This window comes from Protopterus annectens, chromosome 1.part0 (assembly GCF_019279795.1).
Source record: "Protopterus annectens isolate FY-2018-M chromosome 1.part0, PAN1.0, whole genome shotgun sequence".
NCBI classification, from domain to species: Eukaryota; Metazoa; Chordata; order Ceratodontiformes; family Protopteridae; genus Protopterus; species Protopterus annectens.
Window position 1 is genome coordinate 778,387,753 of NC_056725.1, and position 24,927 is coordinate 778,412,679.

The following is a 24,927-nucleotide window of genomic DNA, read 5'->3' on the forward strand; positions in this document are numbered from 1 at the left end:
GTGAAATCTATAAGTCAACATATCCATGGAACATTTTGTGTCATAACTTGGGCCACAGCGAGGATAACAATTATAAACAAAAGTGTTCAACATATGAGCATTACAATCAGAAAAAATAAAATACATATAATAATGTAAAACCAACTGTAAAAATATATATAGCGGGAGAAGTTTTATTCCACACAGGTCACACAGATTGAGTAGTATTCATACAATACATAAGAAGTTTATATAGTATGTATGTGGCTTACATAATAAATACAATATAAGAAGAATGAAAAAAGTCAGTGAACTAAAGGTGCATATCTTTTTAGCAAAGCAGTAGAGAGTAAATATGAGTATGTAACTTTTGTGTGTTAAACAGCTTCATATCCATGTTCTAGGTCATATGAGTATTCACATGTTGAAGAGTATCATATTCATGCAGTGTCATATGAGTATATTGAATGGAAAAAGAAAGTACAGCTGTGTAAGTAAATGTACCGTACAGTAGATGTTCGTATATCACTGCAGCAGTAACCTCAGCTATACGGGTTATGTTTTGCATAGGATATTACAGCTGGCCAGCTTCAAAAGATTCAGGGCATATCCCACATGGCTTTCTTGCCTCCATTGGTACCTGTTGTATGTCCTCTGTAAACAGATGACTTAAAGGTATTAAGACCATCATTCAGGCAGTCAGCTGAAGTTGTGTGGGGTCAGAATGTATCAGCCACCCCTGTTCTTGTGTGAATAGATGCAGCCTGTGAGGAAGCTTGATGCAATTGTTTCTGGCCAATTCCAAAAGAAAGGAAAACCACTGTTGTCTGTGCCATAGCAGAGTCACCACAGTGATCTTGGGGGATTTTTTTCTGAGTCTTCAGAAATACCCTAGACAACAGTGGAAAAGGTAGAAAAGCAAACGTGGACATTCCTGTCCAAGAAAAAGAAAATGCATCTGTCTTGCAGACCTTCTTGCATGAAGTTCTGGAGTTCAATTTTGCTAGCTGATTGTTCAGAGAGGAGGCAAAAAGGTCTATTTGAGGAACTCCCCACAGATGGATCAAATCTGGGAAGACCCCCTGATCTACTTTCCATTTGTGAGGGTCTGCCCTTGGCCTGCTCAACTTGTCTACCACACAATTTTGCTCTGATCAAATGCTGGAAACCTGTAGATTGAGATTATCCTTTGCTGAAGTTCTAGATCAGAGTCTGCCTGTACTGCCACATCGTCTGCATACAGCAGCTTTGTTGCTCTGACCCCTCCAACCTGTTTGCTGATGTAGTCCATTACCAGTATGAACAGCAGTGGGCTCAGAGCTGAACCCTGGTGTACACCCACTCTCACTGGGAACCCCTCAGTGAGGCCAAACACTGTTCGTAGTTGAGTCACTGGGTCCTTGTACATAGCCTGTACTAATTCTACCAATGTTTGTGGGACTTCAAACCACCACAGTGCTGCCCAGATCAGTTTTCTTGGGACCTTGTCATATGCTTTCTCCAAGTCTCGGAAAGCCCAGTTTGACTCTCTCCTCTGCTCTAGTTTCTTCTCAAGTATCTGTCTCAATGCAAACATCGGGTCAATTGTGCTGCATCCTGATCTGAATCCGAACTGTTCATCTCCCATCTTACATTCTACTATTCTGCGTATCCGTTTATCAATCACCCTCTCCAGAACTTTCATGCAATGTGGTAGGAGTTTGATGCCTCTGTACTGTCCACAGTTGTGGATGTCCCCTTTGTTCTTGTACACTGGCACGAGTATGCTTATTCTCCAGTCATCTGGAATACTCCTTTCTCTCCACACTGCAATTAGTACCCTCAGGAGCCATTTCTCCCCTAGCTCACCCAGCATCTTTATCATATCTGGACATTCTCTGAAAATCTGTACAGTTGAGAGGTACAACACACATGTAAATCCCCCTACCTCTTTAGAAAGTGGATAGAACAAATCTTTTGGGCTTCTAATATGACAGGAATGGACCCCATTCCTAAGTCAAAGTACAATTAAAGTTCATGAAGTTAGTATTGTTTCAATCTCTGATGTCAGCCAGAAGTGGTCTTCGCAGCACTCTCAATGTACCTAGACATGACTCCTTCTGCAATTCATATGGTGTTACATGTATTGGTAGCATATCTAAATATGACTATAGATTCTTTTTTATAAGTCTCGTTGCTTCTACTACTGTTGGAACTGTCTGGGTATCTTTCTTCCACACTGCTCTCATTTCTGCTGCAAATCCTGATATTTTATGACTTTGTATCTCTCTGTACGCAACACACTCTAGTCAGTGGGTGTGGGATACCAAAAATACTAGACAAAAATCTAGATACCTCTTAAATGTCCAGCTTTTCACAGAATGCCCACATTTTTGCATCACATTTTCAGCCTGTCTCTTATAAAAGTTGTGGTCTGGTGAAAATAATTGAAGATGGAAATCTCTAAATGAGGTTTGGGAAACTGCAAATCATCCTGGTATTCAGGGGGGCCAGTCAGAGAAAATAATTTTAGAGACTGTACAAGTCCATCGCAGGACTGTACCCTGATATTTTAATTGCTGTAATCATGTCACCAACATATATGCCAGTGATCAGGCCAGATCCAGTTATCTGTCCAAAAGAAATGAATAAATAAAGACATAGATGGAAAGACAAAAAAGCAAGAAAGCTTTGCAGCACGCGGATCAACTTCATTCTCCAGCCCTGTCCGAATTAAAAGCACTGATGCAGAATTCTTACACATGTTAAAATCAAATTATCAATTCATGGGGAGGATGTGCGTGGTCTTTCTTTTTCTCAGCCTATAACCCAAACAGCATCAGGTGGGTGCATGCGAATCACTTAGATTTGTTCTTATGAAATTTGTGTACAGTTGAAAGCAGCCACTTCCCTCCCTCATACAAACTGCACTATCATTATTACCGCGCAGTGCTATGGGAGCACACACATCTCATGAATGTGTGTTCCTTTTACACATGTGCTGTGAGTGAAAAATGACCAGAATGGTGATTAAGGGAGATAAACAGTCACAGATAGTGAAAACTGGAGGATTCCATTAGCGGAAGTGTGCCAGTTGGTAAATTGCAGATTTATACAACCTGTTAATAGAAAGCATTAATTCCATCTTTTGTCTTGGTAGCTTCAGACAAATCATTTAGTGATGTCCCACCAGGCTGGCTTACTTTTCTTAAGTGCTTTTTGTGTGTTCTTCATCACCTCGGATTAGTTATTTAGTCTAAAATAAAACATAACCGATGGAGATACCAGACGGTAAAAGTTTTGAGAAAGTTATTCCCAAAAGACTTCGACCATTGAGTGAAGAGGCCCTGGTGGTTCTGTTAATGAGTTCCATTTTAATTAATTGCTAAGGCACAGAGTGAACATTTGGTTGGAGCAGATTGGGCATTTCTTTGCCTTGTTCGCTTTTGTCAGGAAAATCTTTGTAGCTGCTGAAACCAGTAAAATGAAGTTAAAGTAAATGTAAAATAGAGTAGATAATTAATACCAGGGATTGTTTTTCCATGCATTCAGGCACTTTAATTGTTTTGTATACTTTATGTCAAATGTGTTTATGTTTTGGTACCTTTGGTATTTGCCTAAGAATTCTATTCTTGTCAGCACTTTCACGCTACGGTTCTGAGTATGGCCGCAGCCGGGCGCTAGAACAAATAAAATACTGTAACACAAACATAATAAAACAGTGTAATAAAATCTGTAAATATTTTTATTTTACACTAGCACTGCCTACTGACACACTCGTCTCAAGTGTGCCGCTTTCAATACCAGGAGCTTCTTTCTTGACTGTCAATGACATGATGTCAACGACGTACCTTAAGTGCTGCACACACGACACAAATCCGATAATCTGAGATAAACAGGCAAAAGAGCCTGGTCACAAAACTCGTTCTCGTTCACTCTAGTTGCTGCCACACAGTCTGTCAATCTGGATAACTCTGTCAACGGTCGGGAAGGGAAGGGAGATGCAGTTTGAGGAGGAATTGAGGCTCATCATATGCATCATATGACTGAAACCTCCAATAGCATCTCCTCCAAACGATTTAACAGGAAAAAAGTAAATTGAAATAGAAAAATGTCTGGTTTTGCCAGTACATTTTTCGATTTCAACACATCATTCGCAGATAAATTAAGAAAATCCAGGGGGGGTGCAAATGCACCCTCTTGTACCTGCCTGCGGGCACCCATGTGTCTGGTGAAACTGGAGCAGGAGAAGATATACATGTAGGTTTCTTTTTCTTTTTGACAGGAAAATTAGGGCAAACAAGATGTATAATGGCATCAACAACTTCCTCTGGAATGGGTACAACATTCTGGGTAAGTAGAGGCATCTTCCCCGCCCCTTCTCCCAACACCAAGAAAAGTAGTTCTCCCTTGTTCACTAAGGGGTCCCCAACAACCACAGAGGATGTGGCTAATTCTTGGTCCATAGTGGCTGTATGGGAAACACTGGAGAGATCAGGGAAAAAAAGATGAGTGGCCTAAGGAACCAGCTTTGGCCACAGCAGTTACCCCATCTGCAGCTGCAGCAAATTGCTAGCCTGTTGTGCTAGCAAAGGCTGTTTAGTTAACTTTTTCTTTTTGTGGCTGGAAGAAGGACCGATTGTGGGACCATTAATTTGTTCCATGGTCAGCCCGAAATGGTGCCTCATTACTGGGGATACTAAGCAGCAGAAGCTGGTAAAGTTCTTAAAGTAGTATAAAGACACTTTTCCCAATAAAAACATAGTAAAAAGCTCTTTGTAACATTTTAGCCAACCCAGAAAGCAAACTGAGCATGGTTTCTCCACTCAAAAAGTGTTTTAAGAATGTTTAAATCAACTTTTAAACTGCCAAATACAAAAGTGCAATCCCGTTTAAAAGTACAGCAGAGTTGTGTGACAGTCATAGCTCTCCATGTACTACATTACTTCTCGGGTCATACAAGAGATCCTCATGGGTTGCATATGTCTCAATAGTGTGCAGTAGTTATTACATAATAATTCAAAGGTAAGGGAGGTCAGTACAATGTTTATATTAAGTACACTTTCTCTTTATTGACTTTTTGATTGTTAACATTTTAATGTTCTGCTATTTCCTGTTACTCATACTATTTAATCTTTGAACCCCTGTGGTGTAATACTGTCATAAAGTTGTTTCTGTGATACATTTATTTTTATTTTTATTGTGTGTTGTTCAGTTGGTGCTGACTTATAGAATCCTGAGGTACTCTAAGTTAAATTTGTTTTTGTTTTCAATTATGTATGAAACTGGGATCTTTTGTCCACTGCAATCTTCCATTAACACAAAACATAAGCAAACATGCAAACAAATAAATGCATTGTCAATAAGTAAACATATGAGTACATGTATACTCGCACACACACACACACACACACACACACACACACACACACACACACACACACACACACACACAAACTCTGATTTAGTATAGTAGATTACTTTGTAGTCTGTAATAACTCATATGTAACTATAAGAACATATTATAATTTTGATCCTGTTTCAGAATTGCACGTGTTTGTTAGTATTAAATGTAGCACATAGCATTAATTATTTTCACTTCCTTTTCATATGAGCTGGCCTTGTTCAGGCACAAGTTTGTAGAGGCTATATTCACTGAATCCAGCCAGTTAATGTTTAATGTTGTTTAGCTAGTATTCTAAATCAACAAGACTCTGCTGTTTGAGAGCAACAGCTGATTTTGTGAGTAATGTTTTGTTTTTCAGATGCAGAAAAAAATCCCAGGCAGTGTCATAGCTTTCATGGCTATTACAAATACAAGAGTTTTTCACTCCAGAGAATGGCTGTCAAAATGTGAAGGGTGCCTTCTTATAAACAGAAAGCAGATGGCGCACCTCCCAGCAAATTCACACAAGCAGAAATAGCTAAGCAGTTTTACAGTATCTTATTTGGTTGATAATCTTCAACTTTATCTTTAAGTATGCATTTTCTGTCTTTGTTCTTTTGGTTAATACATTCTTTTTTTCATTTGAGAAATAGGTCAGCTTGACAGTGAAAGTCCCTTTTCACTTTTAATCTTCCCTAATAATAAGAAACAGATGAATACAGTGCATATAGGTGACACAATCAGTGACACACAGAAATAAAAAAACAATAAAACTATAAAACACAGAAATCACCTGCTGTGCATATATACACTGTTATGTGAATATCACATTAAATCAAACCTACTGCACCAGCATTTAAAAAACAGCAGTGGTGATCTCAAAGAAGCATTGGGACTGATAAGATTCATAGGTGAATATTAGGTTAACTGACCTGAAGGGCCATTTACACCTAGTCAATAACCCTAAATCAGAATCAAACCTGTACCTCATGTTTATGCGGCAAAGACCTTAACCATTATTCCAAACTCAACTTTTCAGCAAGCTGTTTTAAAATGAGCATGCCCTATAGGGAAAGATTTGTGGGTTTCTCACTTTATGTAGTAGAGGTCACTGAACAATGGCATGTGTTTGTAGTACAGTCTAATATGCTGTGTCTAACTGGTTCTGTAGTTTTGTTTCTGCTGTGCAACTTTTATACATTTACTTTATTTTTTTTACAGAATGCCATATTTCTCTGCTTTTATGATAGTGTTAGAATAACTGTTTCAGCCAGGACCTCCCAGAGCTGCCAGGTATGTGATGTTACCAAAAGGCCAACCAAGTGGATGACAAGGCAACTCTGCAGCTCTGCACAGAACTGCCTGAAATCAGTCTTCGTTGTGTAGTTCCCATAAAGGATGGCTAAAAGGTGTCCCCTTTTATGTGAAAACGTACTGCTTATTGATTCCATTCTTTCATAGCATTTCACTGACAGGATTTCTTTTAGATTGAGCTTGAGGAGGAAGGCATTATAGGCACCCAGTTCATCCTTGCTATATGTTGCTGCTGTTTAGGTAAGCGACGTATGGTTCTACTATAGGTGCTTACATGCCAGTAGTTTGCAACACACTCACTTGAAAAAACAATTACTCAAACTCCCAGTAACCAGGTCTCCCATTTCTATGTAGCCCTACCAACCCTATAAAACTGTATTGCCCCATGAAAAGCTCAACCCTAAAACTCCCACCCAGTTCCCAACCTGTGTCCTTGCCCTCTTACCCTAAAACTCCATTCCCTCTCTAACCCCTATCTAGTTCCTAATCACTCCCTAAACCAAAAACTGCAACCCCCTCCTTAAACATAAATTCCCTGATCCTTCTTTAACCCTCACACTCCCTTCCTGCTCCCTAAAAGTCCCTTCGTGCTTCCTAAACCCAAAATTGCCTTCTCAATCCTAAACCCTAAAATCCCCCTCCTGCTTCCTCCCCCATGGCTCCTTGCCCAAACTCCTATTTGAGTTTAAGAAGGAGCAGTAGCTTACACAAGCTGCAAGACATTTGAGTGCCTGGTTTCAATACAGTGGTTTTCAAGCGCTTCAGACTCAAGCTCATGTAGTATTCTTGTGATGTACATGTAATGTCAGATAATCCGTTTGTGTACAGCTACAACTAAGGCTGAGTTCAGAAAAAGGTTCCACGAAGTGTACACTTAGTGTAACCTTCCTGAGTGGAGAGACAACACAAGCACTGTGGTAGGGCTATTCATGAATTCAGAAAGTGTACATAATGTATACACTTAGTGTACACTTTGTGGTAACCTTTATGATTTCAACCTCCAGTCTTTTCCTGAGAACCACTGCACACTGTTAAATCAAAGATGGGAACAAGCTATACAATATAAAAGGTTATGATCAGGAGTCCATTTGTGACCATGTTATTATGCATTTGAGACAGGGATGTCAAGTAATTCACCTTGATTGAAAAGCTCAAGAGGTGAATATTGGCATCCATGTCAAGCTTATGCTAAACATGGACTGCTAAATCACTTTCTAATGGACTTGGGCATGGAAGCACAGCATGACTTACTACTCCAAACTAAAGTCCTATTGGTATCCAGATTTCAGTATATCTTTGTTTTCCTTTTTTATTTAAAAAATATGTGCTCTTATATCAGACATCCTACTGCCCCTTAAGCACTAAAATGACACTTTAAACCTGTTTTTACTTGGTAGGATGTCTTTTATCTTCATTTACAATGAATCATTAATAACCATTAGCTGTTTGCCTATTAATCTTTCCCCATTTTTGTGGCCTGACTGTGACACATTTTCATAATTTGCATATGCATATGCACGATTATCTTCATTTCTTGAATCAAAATTATTTTGGGGTTCACCTCTGCCAAATCTGCACTCTTGAGTGTGGCATCCTTAAAATAAGATGTTAAACCAAGTTTGCATCTACTTGAGTTAGTGGTAGCTCAGGCAGATGTATAAGATTCCATGGCACTTATCCTCAATGCCCTGGCCAAATTTGCCACAGTAGTTGAAATACCACCTCAGCTCTACCCTGATAATGGCCACTAGCCTCGTGGGACTAACCCAGTCAACAAAGGATAGATAGATAGATAGACAGATAGATAGATAGAAAGATAGATAGATAGATAGATAGATAGATAGATAGGTAGAGAGACAGTCAGACAGACAGATAAGTAATGATACCTCATTGTTCTATTCTGTAGTTTGAATATCCTGAATACTGACAGCTGTCTTTCCTACAATATTTTTCTTTGCTTTCCCGTTTGTGTATAATCAAACTGAACAAGATTTAACTCAATAAAACTAATATTCTTCTATCCAGGTAAGTCCTATGGACTTACATCTTGTAATGGTCACTTATGTCCTCTATTTCTCACAATTACATCTGCTACTCAACTGTCCTGCTACAGACACCTCAAAGAAAATATGGCCGCTCACCAAAAACTCAGATTTTGAAGAACCTTGATCGAGCTTCTAATCTGCTCTATCTCTAGCTCTGTCCACATTATTTCCAACAAAGGAGACAAACCACGGGATGGGATACTACACTTTCTCTTTATCCTTAGTGTCCCAGAGAAATTGCACAAAATTATTGTTGTGATTTAAACCAAAATTAAAGCAAATTTATACAAGACAAACTAACAGTAATTGGGTACTACACTTTCATCCTAACTGCAACCGCTTTACACACAGTAAATTCAAATCAGACTTCCATATGATGCCAGTCATTACAAAATCTAATCAAAAAGTTGAGAAAAGAGACAAAGCTTTTATGCCATATTATGCAGGTATAGTTACAATGTGGGCTTTCTTGCTGCCCAGCCTTCAGAATGTTTCATATGTATTAATTGGCTCTATAGCTATGACACACGTGAACTTGAAGTAGCCTATACCAAGATCACGTGCTTTGCTACATGTATATCTTTCCCTGCTTATCTTTACCAAGAAACAGATAAACTTCCCTGGCTACAATTTCCAGTGCTTTTGAAGCTCACCCAACGAAAAATGTCTCATAAGCTATTTTGCACTACTCAAAGAAATGACTTACACTGTCCAACATATGGCCCTGTTATACCCCCTTCTAGATAATTTTTCTCCCCTGGTGCCTGCTTAGCACAAGTCAAACCACCACTCAGTAGACAAAGGGATAATTATATAGAAATACCATGGAATAAGCTTTCTGTCAACATATTTAAACTTGCTTCTAAAATGGTCATTTGGGTCTTAACCTAGACAGTAACAGACATTGTAACTGTGGACTTACTTGTCCTTGAGCAGTATTTAGAAACTTCTCTATACTTTTCCACTCTATCATCCCTTGTACCAATCCCCCCGACGCATAAGTTTTCTAATATATTAACAAGGTCCCTCTCCTTTATTCACTCTCTTTCTCCTATCTCTCACTATTCCCTCTGCTTACTATTATCACATTCCTTGTAATTCTGAAGTCTTTTTTCCTCTTATTTTTAGTCATACCCCCTTCTTTTTCACTCATTTCCTTCATCTGAGATCCCTCTTCTTGTCATTCTCAGATTCCTTGCAATTCTTATGTTATGCTCTTCCCTGCATCGTCTTCCCTTCATACTTTAGACACATGGTGTCTACCTCCTTTTGTCATACTTAACTTTTTTCAGGAGGTGGATATGCTGTCCACTTCCTTTTCTCATACCTACTTCCTGTCTCTAACTATTCTTTCCAAAAAGTACATTATGCATTTTTAAGCAACAACCGACAATGGTTTAGAATATAGCAATAACCCACGCCTGGGTGTGGGTAATGCTGGATTTACCCACGGTTGGTGTGGTTTGGTCATGAGGGCAAAGCCCGAGTGGCCAAACAAAGCCAACCGTGGTTAAATCAAGCATTACCCACACCCAGAAGTGGGTTATTGCTATTATACAATGACATTATTTAAGAAAAAAAAAAATTACTTTTCTTAAATAATGGCATTGTATAATGCCTCCTTGCTGCCCTTCCACAGCTGTCTGGTATTCTGTGGCAGTTCTGATGTACTGCGCATGTGTACGCCTATGCAGTACATCAGAGATGTGGGCAAAAGCAATGGAGAAAGCAAGATCTTCGTTGCTTTTCACAAACTGTGTTAAATGGGTTTAACAGCAAACAACGTAAAAAAGGAAATCTCAGTTGCTTATTTTAAATCTGTCTTGCTATGTTAAACCCATTTAACATAGCGAGACAGTTTTGAAAAAAGCAACGGAGAAAGCAAGATCTCCGTTGCTTTTTACAAACTGTTTCGCTATGTTAAACCCATTTAACATAGCGAGACAGTTTTGAAAAAAGCAACGGAGAAAGCAAGATCTCTGTTGCTTTTTACAAACTGTTTCACTATGTTAAATGGGTTTAACATAGTGAGACAGCTTTAAAAAAAGCAACGGAGAATCTCCGTTGCTTAAAGCTGTCTCGCTATGTTAAACTCGTTTAACATAGCGAGACAGTGTTGCTGTAAGAGTTATAGTAATGGAAAAAGTCTGGGCAACCGGACCTTTTTCCATTACTATAACTCGGATTTACAACGTGCACGCTGACCAATCAGCATGCACATTTTTGAATATTAATGGGGGGGTCGTTGTATAATGTGCAATATTAACCCATAAGTGCTGTAGCTATACCATGATGGCCACCATCCTGGGCTAAAAAAGTGCACATGGGTAAATACTGTACTAGGGAACTCCCACCACCAATTATTGTTGTTCCACTTTGAGCTTCACTTTATTTTTGGAGTTTTTATGTTTTCTTTGTGATGTTTTGTACAGTCTGAAGATGCACACTGATTTAAAATGTAATAAACTTCTGAACTACTTTTGCACATGTATGAGTGAGTAAACAACCCCCCCCCTTCCCCCACACACACACACATTCAGACAGATATCTGCACATACAGACATATATTTCTTACTGGTTACTTTAGTATTTAAACATACTATAAATATTTGTAGCATCACTTTTAGACCCATCAGTTGTTTGCTTTACTGAATAATTTCTGGATTTGTCTTTTTAACCAGAAGCCAGTCACTGAAAGTTTGTTTCACTGCATTTGCCATCTGTAAAGTGGTACATCCTGACTTTTGTGAAGGATTAGGCTGTGCCCCCTACCCTCACATGTGTTGGAATTTATTCCCTATTCCCTTCTACTTATATAAATACTACAGGGTCAACCCACTTCTGGGAAGGGGAGCAAATGTAATTAAATGATCTTATGAAGAGCTGACTCCCATTTAAAATGACCACTCCCAGATAACTGTATGTGCATTTCTACTCATTCATTTGTCATTGCATTATTATTTTAGGAATAGAGTGCTGTTTATACTTATTTATGTCTTGTCCCTTTTGGTAACCATTTGAAATGTCAGCACCCACTACAGCAAATTCTGAATCATGGAAATTTATTGGCCAAAATGTGGGCTTACATATACCAAGTCTACAATGGCCATTTCCTGGAATATTCCCTTTTCTCCAAGGCATGGATGTCTCAGAGTTTATATATATATATATATATATATATATATATATATATATATATATATATAACAAATTAACGCAAGAACCAAGGCTGCCAGCAAACTGTAAAAGCATAAACTTCAAAGCAATTGCAAAATGTATTTTAATCAAAATAATAAAGGATAAGTGTTTTGGATGATATCAATGTCCTTCATAAGATCAATTACAAGATAAAAATGTCAGTAGTTAAAAAAAAATAACCAATCTAATCAATACAGCTACCACACATCCTCAATGGGTTAACCCCTCTCATTCACAAAAAATAGAGCATATGACCAAAGCAGGACAATCAAATACTCAGTATAAGAACCAATCAGATCAGTACAATTGCCACACATTCTCAATGGGTTAAACCCTCTCGTTCATAAAAAAAAGTAGAAGGTATTATCAAAACCGGACAATCAGATAATCAAATAGCCCTAAATCGGCTTGTAGCATGTTGAATGTGTCATATAAAACAAACAAGTCTTATATTTGAATAAATAAACCCATACCTGTATTAAATGCTAGAAAATAAGAAATAGTAAAAAATATATAAGTAAAAAAGCAGTACAAGTTATTTTAGCCTCTGCCTGCTCAAGGTGGGCTTAAGAGGCAAACAAGTGTTCAGTCCAGGTGGCATATCCGCATGGAGATCACCTATCCACTGCATTTCCACAAATGCTGTTTCTAACACAATATCTCCACCTCTATGATTCTCCAAAACAACATATAAAGCTTGAAAAAGGAGAGTGTGTTGCGGATTCTGTGAGATATACTTGTATGACAGACTCTTTAAATCCTTGAGATGGATGTCATTAATGTGCTTAGAAATCCTTTTCTTAAATAACTTGTTTGTTTTCACTACATAAAAGCTCTAACAGGATTGACAACAGGCAACATATATGAGATTACATGTTTTACAATCAGCATAAGCTTTCAGTTTATACTCTTTGCAAGTCAGTGGATGTATGAAGACTTGTTTTCTCTGAATGTATTTACAGATGGTGTAATTCTCACATGGATAAGTACCTAGTCTTATCACTTTGTATGGGTCACTTTGGTATGACCCATTACATAATAACCGCTTAAGGTTTTTGTTGTTCTTAAAGGAAAATGCAGGTTTCTTACCCACTATTTTATGTACATCAGTATCACACTAAAGAATATTCCAGTTATGTTTTATGATATCACAAATACATCGAATGTCACTTGAATATGTAAGGGTAATCCTGGTAAAATTATCTGAAGGTGTATCAACAGATAACGGAAATTCACTATTATTTTTCTCAAGAGAATAATAAGATTTGTCTGTGGTCTCTCTCTGATTGTTCACACCATTCAATTGTTTTTGAAAGTCTGTGTCTTTGTAGCCTCTTTGTATAAACTGTTGTTGTAATGTATGTATAGCTCTTTGATAATCTTGATTTCTTGTATGTAATCTTGAATGCCGTAATATTTGGCCTTTCATACTATTTTGATAAACATGGTGAGGATGCATACTGTCTCTGGATAAGAGGTTATTTTTCTTACAGTCTTTAGAATATTATTACAATATACAATAGTGTTAATGCCTTCCAGTTCATTCAATTCTAAGGTGATATCCAACAAATCCATTTGAGTGGTCTAATGATGAAGTGTAAATTTCAAAAACTCACTTGTGTGTTCTAAATAAACAAGAAATTCCAGTAGTTCCTCTGTCGAGCCATGATATATATATATATATATATAAAAGTTTGAGGTGTGGGGGGGGCTTGCCCATACATTGGGGAGTGCAGGAGAGCTTGACCCTCTCCAAAAAGGAAGATTAAAGTTGAAGAGCAATGTTCAAGATTCGGTCTTCTCCTGGATTTTCAATCTTTTTTTTTCAGTGTGTCAGCACTCAGCATTTTGAGTGCGGACAGTTCAAAAGGGAGCTGTCTCTTTTTGTATGAGCACTCATGTAAATGCATTAAATAATTTCTAAATTAGCAACGTTATATTTATACTGGTCTCAGTACTCATTTTTGAAGTTCAGGATCATCACTTTAAATTCTGTTAGATTGAAGTGTATATATATCCTGCAGAGAAGTTATGTGATGCATTTTGCAGTTGTTATGAAACAATGGAGAAAGTGGTGATGTTAAATATAATGATAATCAAGTAATAATAAATAGTGTGCAGAATGTGAAGGATAAACATGTCTGCTACTGAATGAATGAATGAATGAATGAATGAATGAATGAACATAGTTTTTATACTTAAGAACATTTTGTTAGTTATTCTTTTATGATTGGAGTTTTCCCCCCAGGTTTCCATTGTAAATAAGATCTGTTTAGTAAAAAAAAAACTACAATAAATAAAAAATAAACTTAACCATTTAAATATATTACTATATACAAACTGAAATCGGAAAGTACCTATCGATATTGTAGCTATTCCATAGCTTGAGGCCCATTCCAAAGTATTTGGCTGGGGAGTTCATAGTTTCATTGCATGCAGCACATGTGCCATGTCTAGTCCATTCCGTCTCCCTACGAATGAAACAGAAGTTAGCCTTGTAGTTAGATAAGTGTAGACTGTGGTGATGTTTAAATACTTGCATGCTGCATACTGAACTTTGTACTTACAGGTATATAGTAAAAGAGAACCAGAATCTGAATATACTGCAAACCATCACACTTCCCAAGGCTATATGCAGTACAATTGGCTTGAAAGTAGTAAAATATTGGAATTCTATAGCTAAAAATGAACTACTATTAGAGGGTGGGACTCAGTGGACCTCAGACTAAAATAAAGATTTGGTACTTGCCAGTTTGCCTGTTTGTACAGAAATCAGATAATCTGGAGTGAATGAAGCTGTAACCATTTGATATTCAGAAAATCATTAGTGTGACTCCCAGAATAACAAGACTGATTGACTGAAAATGCAAATGTGCATACATTAAGTCCAAGGCTGCTGCTTATCAGAATTTTCCCTTTTCTCAGGGGTACAGCAGTTTGAATTGATGCATGTAAGTTGGGGGCTTTCTAGCACATTGAGGTTGCCACTGTGAAGGAGAACAGTGATATAAACATGCATATCATTAGCATAGCAAGGATTTGGCAACCTTCTTCCCAATGACGTTACCCAGAGGTAGTAGAAAAATGATGAATGGAATAGGTCCAACATTTGAACGTTGCTGCACACTGCAGCACTAAAGGGAGGGAGAAGAGGAGTTAACAGCACGGAGACATCTTCTCAACCAGTTAATCAAAAGCAAGCTGTCTCAGTTATAGCATGACTTTTCATGTTATAGTACAGAAGCTGTATTACTCACAGTCATTAGCAAACACAAAAAATGAAGGCTGTTATGTACTTTCCTTCTTCTTAGAACTATCAAACAGTTAAATACTGTCTCTCACAGACTTCTAGATTGACTAACCAACATAGATCGACACTATGACACCTTGAACTGGTTCAAAAGCAATCTTAGTAATAAATCCTAAAGTGTAAAATGGCAAGGTACACAAGTCTTTTATCAGGACATCTAAGTAGATGTACCACAGGGATCAGTATTAGGTTGTTTACATGTTTATGTATTTATCAACAATATGTATAAAACAGTTCCCAATACTGCACTCATACAATATGCCAATGACTCTACTCTGATATGTTTGGCTACATATCTGACAAAACTACAGGTGAATGCACAACTCAAATTTAATATGCTTCAGAAATGGTTAAAACACTAGATACTGCTCCTAAATAACAAAAAAATTAAATTTGTGTACTTCACACCTGAAACTACAGTAAAATTGTATTAATTTCATCATATCTTTCGTAAACAATACCACCAATGATCAGCTGCCTTACATAAAATTGCTGGGTGCAATTATAGATCAACAACTAAGGTTTGGTCAACATATGGATTATGCCATATCTACAACACACCAAAAGCTAGGAATAGCTCCCAAAGGCAAATACTGCAGGCAGAGACAACACCAAATGTAATTGAATGAACTTTAAATTAGCGCTTTCGTCAGGTATAAGACTTCTTCAGAATAAATCAATACAGTACATCACAGCTTAAATAGTACTCCTAGCCAATCATCTAAAAAAGATATTACATTATATCCTCCAGCGGGTTGGCTATAGCTAATGTGTGTGTGTATGTGGTGTTTTTGACCACTAGTACAGGGTGGATGTGGTTGTTGCCTCTGAGATTGCAGACATATGTGAAGAAGGCCTAGTGATTGGCCTTGGTGGATGTGTCCAATTTGTACTCATAGTTAGCCTTACAGTGATTCACCTGTAACCTTGAGCAGCGCAGTGGTGCAGTGGTTAACATTGTCACCTCACAGCAAGAGGTTCTCCAGTTCGATTCTCGGCTGGGGTGCCTTCTGTGTGGAGTTTGCATGTTCTCCCTGTATTCACGTGGGTTTCCTCTGGGTACTTCAGTTTCCTCCCACATTCCAAAGACATGCATCTGGAGCATTTCTCCCTGGGCCTCCACTGAAAACAGGCTCTGTGGAACCTAGTCAGACTTTCCCGGTCAACAAAATGATAAATAGATAAATAAATAAACCTTATATGCTTGTTCAGACAACGGTGTAATTGCTTCCAGTTTGGTGCCTGCACCTTCTTGGCTCTGTACAGCCAATATTTCAACCTATTAGGTGGTTTGTGTATTGCTGATGTCCACCAAAGAGGATTACTCTACCTTGAGGGAGGTGAGTTTTACAAGTCAGGTATTGCTGAGTCCATACAGCTATGTAGGTGCTCATATAGATGTTTGTTATAGTCTTGGACACAAAGTCATGACACAGTTGAACACTTTTCCAATTTCAACCTGGTAATTATAATCAATCTAGTAATCATTTCTGTTTCAAGGCAATGCAATAACCTGTAGCTGTAGACATTTATGTCTGTTTGATGCACTGAAACTAAGATTACACGCTTGTAAAACATATACAGCTTATTTACCTGATGTTTTGCAATTTGTGTTTGTATGTTTAAGGCTTCTAGCTACACCTATTAATACATACATGTGCACAGGTAATACTTGATATACATTTCTGTTCTATGTTAGTATGGCACACTGTGTTTACACTCTTGCAGCTCAGTCATACCTCTCAACCTGTTAAAGCAGGACATCTGGACAAAGGCACACATAAATGGGGCAATGGCCCACAAATAGTGACACTATAAATATTGCTGTAAGATACTTAAGACAGTTGATAGCACAGTAGGTTTTGCATTCACAGGAATACTCTGGAGGATATGACATCTGACATTCAAATGTATGCTATTGTTCTGATTTGCCAGTGATTTGCCAGACATAATACAGCTCTATGAGAAAATGACTACAAATATGGGGCAAACATGTGGTCAGTGTGCAAAACTCTGGACAGTTGAAGGGTATGAGCTCAGTATATAACATGCAGTTCACCTCACACTTCTGTGTCAGTTGTTTAATATGCACATACCCTATATAAGTCTCTTAGATTTGTAAGACAAGCATATGTATCATAATAGTATTCACAAGTGACATATGAATATTTACAACATCCTAGGTAGCTGGCCTGGCAGTGTCACAGTCAGTATTGTACAGCAGATACTCCAGTAGTAGTCATATGTGAGCTGACCTTTCCTGTGGTGACTCAGGGGCCAGAGCTGTGATCTATGTTACTGCAGATAGAGCCAGATGGGAAGGCTATAGGTGCTGAACAGCAGGATTTCAGTCCAGAAAGTCTTGATGAGACATATTGTTTAACTTCCTATTTCCCATTATCGCATCCCCCCTTCTGCATTCCATTACATGCTTACTTGTTTGACATACCAGTTGTAGTGCTTTCTCAGAGCAGTTGTGAGTTATCTCTGTCTATATTTGCACCCTTTCCATGAAAAGGCTCAGACCTGTTTTGCATAGGCAACAGCTTGGCTTTTGTCGGTAATGCTCATGAGCAGGTGATGGCCTGTGCATCAGTTGGTGTCTCCCACTTGCTAACTGCATCCAGAACAGCTGTGTTGTCTTTCCATTAGCCAATGCCATAGTAACACAGTGCTATAATTAAGTCCTTCATGTGGCCCTTGCCTCTTTTCCTTGCCTGTGAGGAAAACGTTATAGAGGTGTGAAAGCTACAGCTTTACAGAACTTAGGTGGAAATACCCTTAGAACAAGAAATGTGGAGAAAGCCCAACAAAATGGGAGACAAAGTTCCAGAATTAAGGACAAATTGTAAGTACTGCTGTTATATAGTTAGAAGATTGTTAGATAACAGGGTCTGTCTGGACATGCATTTTCTGCATGATTTGATATCTGACAGTGATATGTATATGACATACCTCTCAACTGTCCAGATTTCCACAGAATGTCCAGAGGTTTGCCTCTTATGGTTGGGCTGTTCCACAGACATTTTATGCATTTGACAAATCAGTAGGATAATGTGAGGATTGAAGTCACTAAATGATGACATCCATTTGTGTTTCAGACTTCATATCCTTCAGAAAAGTTATGTTACAACAAACCCTGTAACACCAGCAACATTTTCAGTTTATAATACCATTATTTAAGATATGGCCCTATTTTTGGTCCTGTGCCCACCAAGTATGTCAGGCTTTGTCCAGATGTCTTGCAGTAAGAGTTTCAGAGGTATGGTATATCATTATTTAGTGACTTCACTCCTGATAATATCCCACTGATTTAGCAGAATCCCAGAAATCTTATGAGGCAGTGGCCATAAATATGGTCCCACACCCTGGACATTCTGTGGAAATCTGTACAGTAGAGAGTTATGTATGTTTGGCCATTGTTAACAGATTGTCAAGATTGTGTAACAGTGTAGTGTATAAATGTTTGTTGGGCTGAGTAGGAAGAGTGGCAGATGTGAGTGTCATAGATCCTTTTCTATCTGACTGTACATGCTGCTACAGTTGCTGGTGGTCTATCAGCTGTATATGTTTTTAGGGGCAGACTGAAAAACGTCCCGTAACACCTCAGGATTCCAAGTACACTGTGACTTGGAGCAGTATATGTAGGAGTAGTGTGTGACTGGCAATCAGGATATGTTTGTTCACTTGTTATACTCTAGAGTTCAGTTGGCTTATTGGTATGATGTGGATAATTAAATTAAATGCTTATCAAGACCCAGGGTTAAATGATAGAATTTCTATGTGTCCTATGCTGAGACTGAAATCTATGTTCATGTTATGAATAGTGTAGAAATACTTCCCTAATAATATTTTTAACTGTTAATATTTTTTGTTCATATATATATATTTACATACATACATATTCTATGAACATATGTAATTTTATCATTTTTTACCAAATAATTGTGTTTGTATTTATTTGGTTTATTAGGAATGATTATTTTAGGGTGGCCATGGTGGTGCAGCAGTTAGCGTTGCTGCCTCACAGCAAGAGATTCTCTGGTTCAATTCTCAGCTGGGGTGCCTTCTGTGCAGAGTCTGCATGTCCTCCCTGTGGTCGTGTGGGTTTCCTCCAGGTGCTCCGGTTTCATCCCAAAGACATGCTGTAGGTGGATTGGACACTCTAAATTGGCCCTAGGCATGAGTGCGTGTGTGTGCCTTCTGTGGAAGGTTGGGTGCTGGGCTGGCAACTCGACACCGTAAAATTCCACTGCCAATCATGAGCAGACAGGTGACCTGCTGTGGCAACCCCTAACTGAGAAAAGCTGAAAGAAGAAGATTAGGAATGATTATTTTAAATGAGGAAGGAGGATATGATGTTATATCTTTTTTAGATGATTGGCTAGGAGTACTATTTAAGCTGTGATGTACTGGACTGATTTATTCTGAAGAAGTCTTATACCTGACGAAAGCGCTAAATTAAAGTTCATTCTATTACATTTGGTGTTGTCTCTGCCTGCAGGATTTGCCTTCAGGAGTTATTTGGTTTGTGACTGTGTATACCAAAAGCTAGGAATGCTATATAGATACAAAACATAACCTTTACAGACAAATTCTTACTCAAAACTGCTCTCACACTTCTTCTCCCACCCCTTCCATACTCACCATGCATACTTATAAATATTTCAAAAATATGGATAATCATACTGGAAAAACAGTACAATAAAATTGCTAACTTTGCCACAGATCTTCCGAACAACACATCTCATTGCATAGGTTTACAGACATTAGGCTGGCTGGAACGCAACAATTATATTGCATCATTACAATTAAGGATAGTCCACATAAATTTGCAAGCCAAACAATTGTCTTAGTGTGAACAACGTAGTTTAAAAATATAACCCATCTAAGCCTCTCAGTTCATAAAAGCAAAATATAAACCTTATCATAAACTCAAACTATCAAACTAGGTAATCTGTCTGTCATGCATATATAGAAAAAATGTGGCACTCCATACCAAAAGAAATACAAAGAAAACCAAACCTTAAACTATTCATGAGTAATGTACAAATATCTTACAAGTAAACAGTTTTACACATGTGTTAATCAATAAATTACTTAAGGAACATTTTCATTAATATCTGAAAGAATTATAATTCAGCTGATACATATATAAGTGACATTTTAATCAAACTAAGAGTATCCTGTTTCCCTTCAGCTCATCTTTTATTTTCTAAAAGCATTCACTAATATCTTTACATAACCTTCTTCCTACTTACTACTTATATCTATTTCAATAATAACCTGCTTTCCTTCTACTCATCTCCCATTAATCCCTCTACTCCCCACAGATCTTATAATAAACTTCTAGTGTTCCATTCAGGGATATTTATCCCAATACAGGTATTATAAAAAACTGTTATGACTTCATTCTATTGTTTAGCTATATGTTTTCAATTTGGAATATGTGAAAATTGTTTTGAAAATTGCTTACCTGCATCACAGCTCCATTCTATGTATCTTATAGAGCCTTTCCTTCCTAGGATGTGTAAGCTACTGTTTATGTAATTTTTATTAAGTTACCGTAACCCTCTTAAATAATTTATGATCTATATAAACTTTGTTGTAAATCTGCATATCTATGTCATGTCTGTATGTTGTGGAGCTTTTCTCCTGAAGCCTGTAATGACAAAGAACTGTAGCACAGTGAGATTGTTCCCTTAAACAAAATAAACAAATAAATAAAACGCAAGAGAAACCATTTGCAAATGGCTAGAAAGGTAGCTGGCAAACCACTTCTGGAGAGTTCCTACAATGCTGAGTAACTAATTAAGTTATCAAAAAAGTCCTATCATGCACTGTGCCCAAAACTGCTGTCAGATCGAGGAACTCCATGTGCTCTGTAGCCACGAGTAGATTACTAAAGAACTACAAAGCATAGTGCTTGCACAGTCTAAGCTTGTCTTCCAGGGGCTGGGAATGGTCGCAATAGTGCTTCATCCTACAACTATTTCTAGAAAGGAAACAAAGCTTGTGGTCAAGCCAAGGATCATGAGAGCCAAGATGGATTGGATGCGCATGAAAAGGGGTGACAAAATCCAAAGATGTAGTTAGAGATCAGTTTTAGACATAACTTCATCCCTCTCTGCATTGATATCTGTGTGGGACCAATATAGAGCAGGACAGAGTGTGTCCATGATAGCATGGCTGTAATTATAGAATGCATACACTGTTGCTTAGCCTTTTAAAACCACCCTATTTAACTGACACTGAAATAAAATAGTACCTTGGCTATCCAAAATCTAACATTCGATGGGGATAGGTTAGCTGATGCTCTAGTAAATTTTGATGTAAGTTAAATATAGTGATTTTAAAAGGCTGCGAAGCAGTGTGTGTGTTCTGTAATTACTTTGTCTAATTTGGAGCCTAAAGAGTGACTGTAAAGTTCTTTAAATGGTAAGGATACAATGCTTGCAGTATACCAGCTGAAGGAACAAAGCATCCTAAGGGAGAACTACACAGTAGCCAGGTCTGAAGACAGTCAATGTGCCTATTGTATCCAAAACATGAAGTCCAAGGTATGACCAAAATGATGGGTAGTGGAGGTAACAATCTGAGCAAATCAGAATTTCTTCATAATATAGTGTAATTCTTCAGCAATGGTTTATACGTTAGTACTATGTTAGTTGCCCTTGTAAGCCATTTTAAACCTAGCCAATTTCACTCTTTGTGCTCAAAATAACTTATCTGAATTGGTTATATATATTGGCCTTACCCATCCCATGGTCGATAATTATATATTACCTCTAGTGAGAATAACTGGGATCATAACATAGATAATTTGAGGAGATCCATACATGGGATAAAGCATTTAGACATTACCTCTCTTGATTAGTAGTGCAGGGGGCAGTCCAGGGGTAAATTAAATGATTTCTATCCATAGAGCTAGATCTAAGTTATGCTTGAATATAAACAAAGTTGAATTTTGCTTTATGTGGAGAGGAAGTTTGTTCCACAGCCCTCTGTGAGATATACCTGTTCCTCACAACCTTGCTACGGTTACTAAACACAATGTAAGCATAAGCCCTTTGCTTTGTCTATTAAACAGATGTATTTATGAAGCTGTAATATCATCTGTGGCGTCTTAGATGGATGCTGATGCCCCAGTCATATCCTATCAATCACTGTTGTGTCCTCTAATGGTTTGCACCTGTACCAGATGCTTCCTTCTTGTCATGTCAGTTACACCTCTGGTTACATGTCCAATGTGAGAACTTTACACTTCTCTTTTTCATTTTTAAAGTTTTTACAGAGTAGTATAAATAATACAGGTTTATGGGAATTTTCATATCCTCGATGATGCAGGGGTGTAGCCAGTGAATTTCATTTTGTACTGCTTATTGCTACCCCAAGTCTACCTAGCATTTATAAAAAGGTAATATCACTCAAGCAGTTTCCCCTCCAAACTTAATGTATGTAACATTTTTAACTGCTCAGTCAAAAACTAGAGGTATTGTTTGCAATTCACTCTGTAAGCAAGCTATATGCATGCTTTAAGGGGCATTAATCTTGATGGTTATAGACATAATATGGCTTGGTAACGCTCCAGTGTTTCTAATATGTTCAGAAAAAAGATTGTACTCTTTATTGTACAAAGAGTATACCTGGCTAAACCCCTGCGATGATGTGCTAAGGATATAGATAAAACTATGATGACATGCATGCCAAGATCATAGATACGCTTCTGGTGAAGTGCTAAAAATGTAAATCAACAAAATCCATGTTTTTATCATCCCTTATCATACCCTTTACTAGGATCTCTTTGAGGACATATATGTTTGTGTGTATGTGTATAATTTTTTTTTGAAAGAATGTTATATACATGAGACAATCTTATAGTGGTAATAGTAGGAAAAAAAACAGTTTGGATCTATGAAGTAGAAGCTTTGGTTCTGACTAGGACTCAGAAGACCTAGGTTTAACTACTGACCTGGGAGGTGGATGGACCTTTCAGGGTGGAATGGAAGTGAATTTCTGATATCTGCTTATTTATTATGGGAAAGGTAGTAAACAACAATATGAGAGCTGTCTCTGTGGCACAAGGTATAAGTGCACCATCTTATGAGGTGGGAGATTGGCATAATGGTTAAGGTGTTTACCTTACAGACACAAGGTTGAGACTTTGATTGTCACATGGGGTAATTGGCAAAATAGCCTACAAGAGCAGTTAGCCTAGTACTAACATGTGAAGAAGAGTTATTTTTGTAACAGCCTCATCTGAAGTAGGGCACAGAAGTGCTTCTTCTCCAGCGCAGACTTTGGAAAGTGCGGCCCTGCCATGGAGTGTACAGCATTTCATCTAAGTACTGTGGGTATGGAGAAATGTATTCCCAAACTAGTACAGTGTGACAGACAACAAACAAATCTCCTAATATCTGCAGAATAATGGCTCCAATCCCCGACTCTTACTTCCTGTCCATGGTGTCTTTGCGTGGACGGAATTGAAGATGGAACAAATGGATAAACAGGAATGAAGGTTGCTGTGGGAAAACATATTTGAAAATTGTAGAAAGCTGGTGATTATTTTCAGACAAGAATTAGATTGGTACAGTTTTTTATTTATTTTTCTTTTTTTCTGTGCATCTGACAGACAAAATGAAAACAGAGAAAAACAGCTCTTGCAAGGCATGACAGCATGTGCTATAACAGAAAAGAATAGTTCGGCTAAATACTTTTTTGCACCTTAAAGTTCTTTGCTGTTGAAGAGTTTTATTCCAAAATTCAAAATAATAGATTCATTTTAATTTGTGTTTAAAAACCTCATTGCATGAGTTTCATTTTTAGAAGTATTCTTTCTTTCTTTCATTACTGAATTTGTTTACTGGGGTAGAGTTCTTATAATTTTTGACTGACTTCAAAGTCAATCCAGGGGAATATACAAAGAAGATTGATAAGTATCTAATAATAGTACAGTGACATAGTGACCTTAGAAAATAATGATGATGGTGACAATAATTACAGCAGCGTAATAATTCAGTCACTATTTGAAGAAAGACAGTATATGCATATATTAAAAGATGTACTATTGTTACACCCTCATAATTTTGTGGTCAAAAATGTAAGTGAACAAGAATGTAAAACTGATTATGGAAGTGAAAAATGCAGGAAAAGTAATGCCTAGCCGAGGCTATAGAGGACATAAGCTCAGGAACCATGTCTCCTGCCACAGTAGTACCCTTTCTTACTGTACTTAGTGACGAGTAGCTGTTTCAGACAGTCACATGGTATGGAATAAGGAGGCGAGGCTAAGCCAGCTGTTATTCACAGAATGGAGATTTTCCCTCCACCATTTAGATTCCTACAGAGAAACGGTAAGAATCGTGGTGGGTGCCGAATTATGAAATATGAAGAATATGATGGTGGGTCAGATGAAGACAGCATGTCTACCTTTATCTTACAACAAAGCATTTTCAGTGGCAGGTAATAACAACCTTTTAGATCTGCAACTGCTGGATAAAATTGTAATTCATCTTTATTAAGAACAGATTGTTACAGGTGCACTCCAGTCATGCCAAGTAGCTGGGATATGAAGAAACTCCCCACGAGAAAGAAACGTCGTTAGTCTTGGATATATCACAACAACACTAATAGCCTGTCTGATAAATAAACATGCAATCCTCTGATTTCTTCTTATATCTATGACTGAAATTCCAAGTTGCAGGTTTCAGGTATGT

General features: G+C 37.7%; 1 protein-coding gene across 1 annotated transcript in view; it reads right to left on the reverse strand.

Moving 5' to 3' along the window:
* The window catches only part of LOC122794492 (ribonuclease Oy-like), a 348,959-nt gene that overhangs the window by 116,487 nt on the left and 207,545 nt on the right, over nucleotides 1-24,927 (reverse strand). Inside the window, exon 7 of the mRNA XM_044062940.1 lies at nucleotides 14,259-14,372. Within this exon, the coding sequence (XP_043918875.1) occupies nucleotides 14,259-14,372 (114 nt within the window). The remainder of the gene's footprint in view (nucleotides 1-14,258; nucleotides 14,373-24,927) is intronic.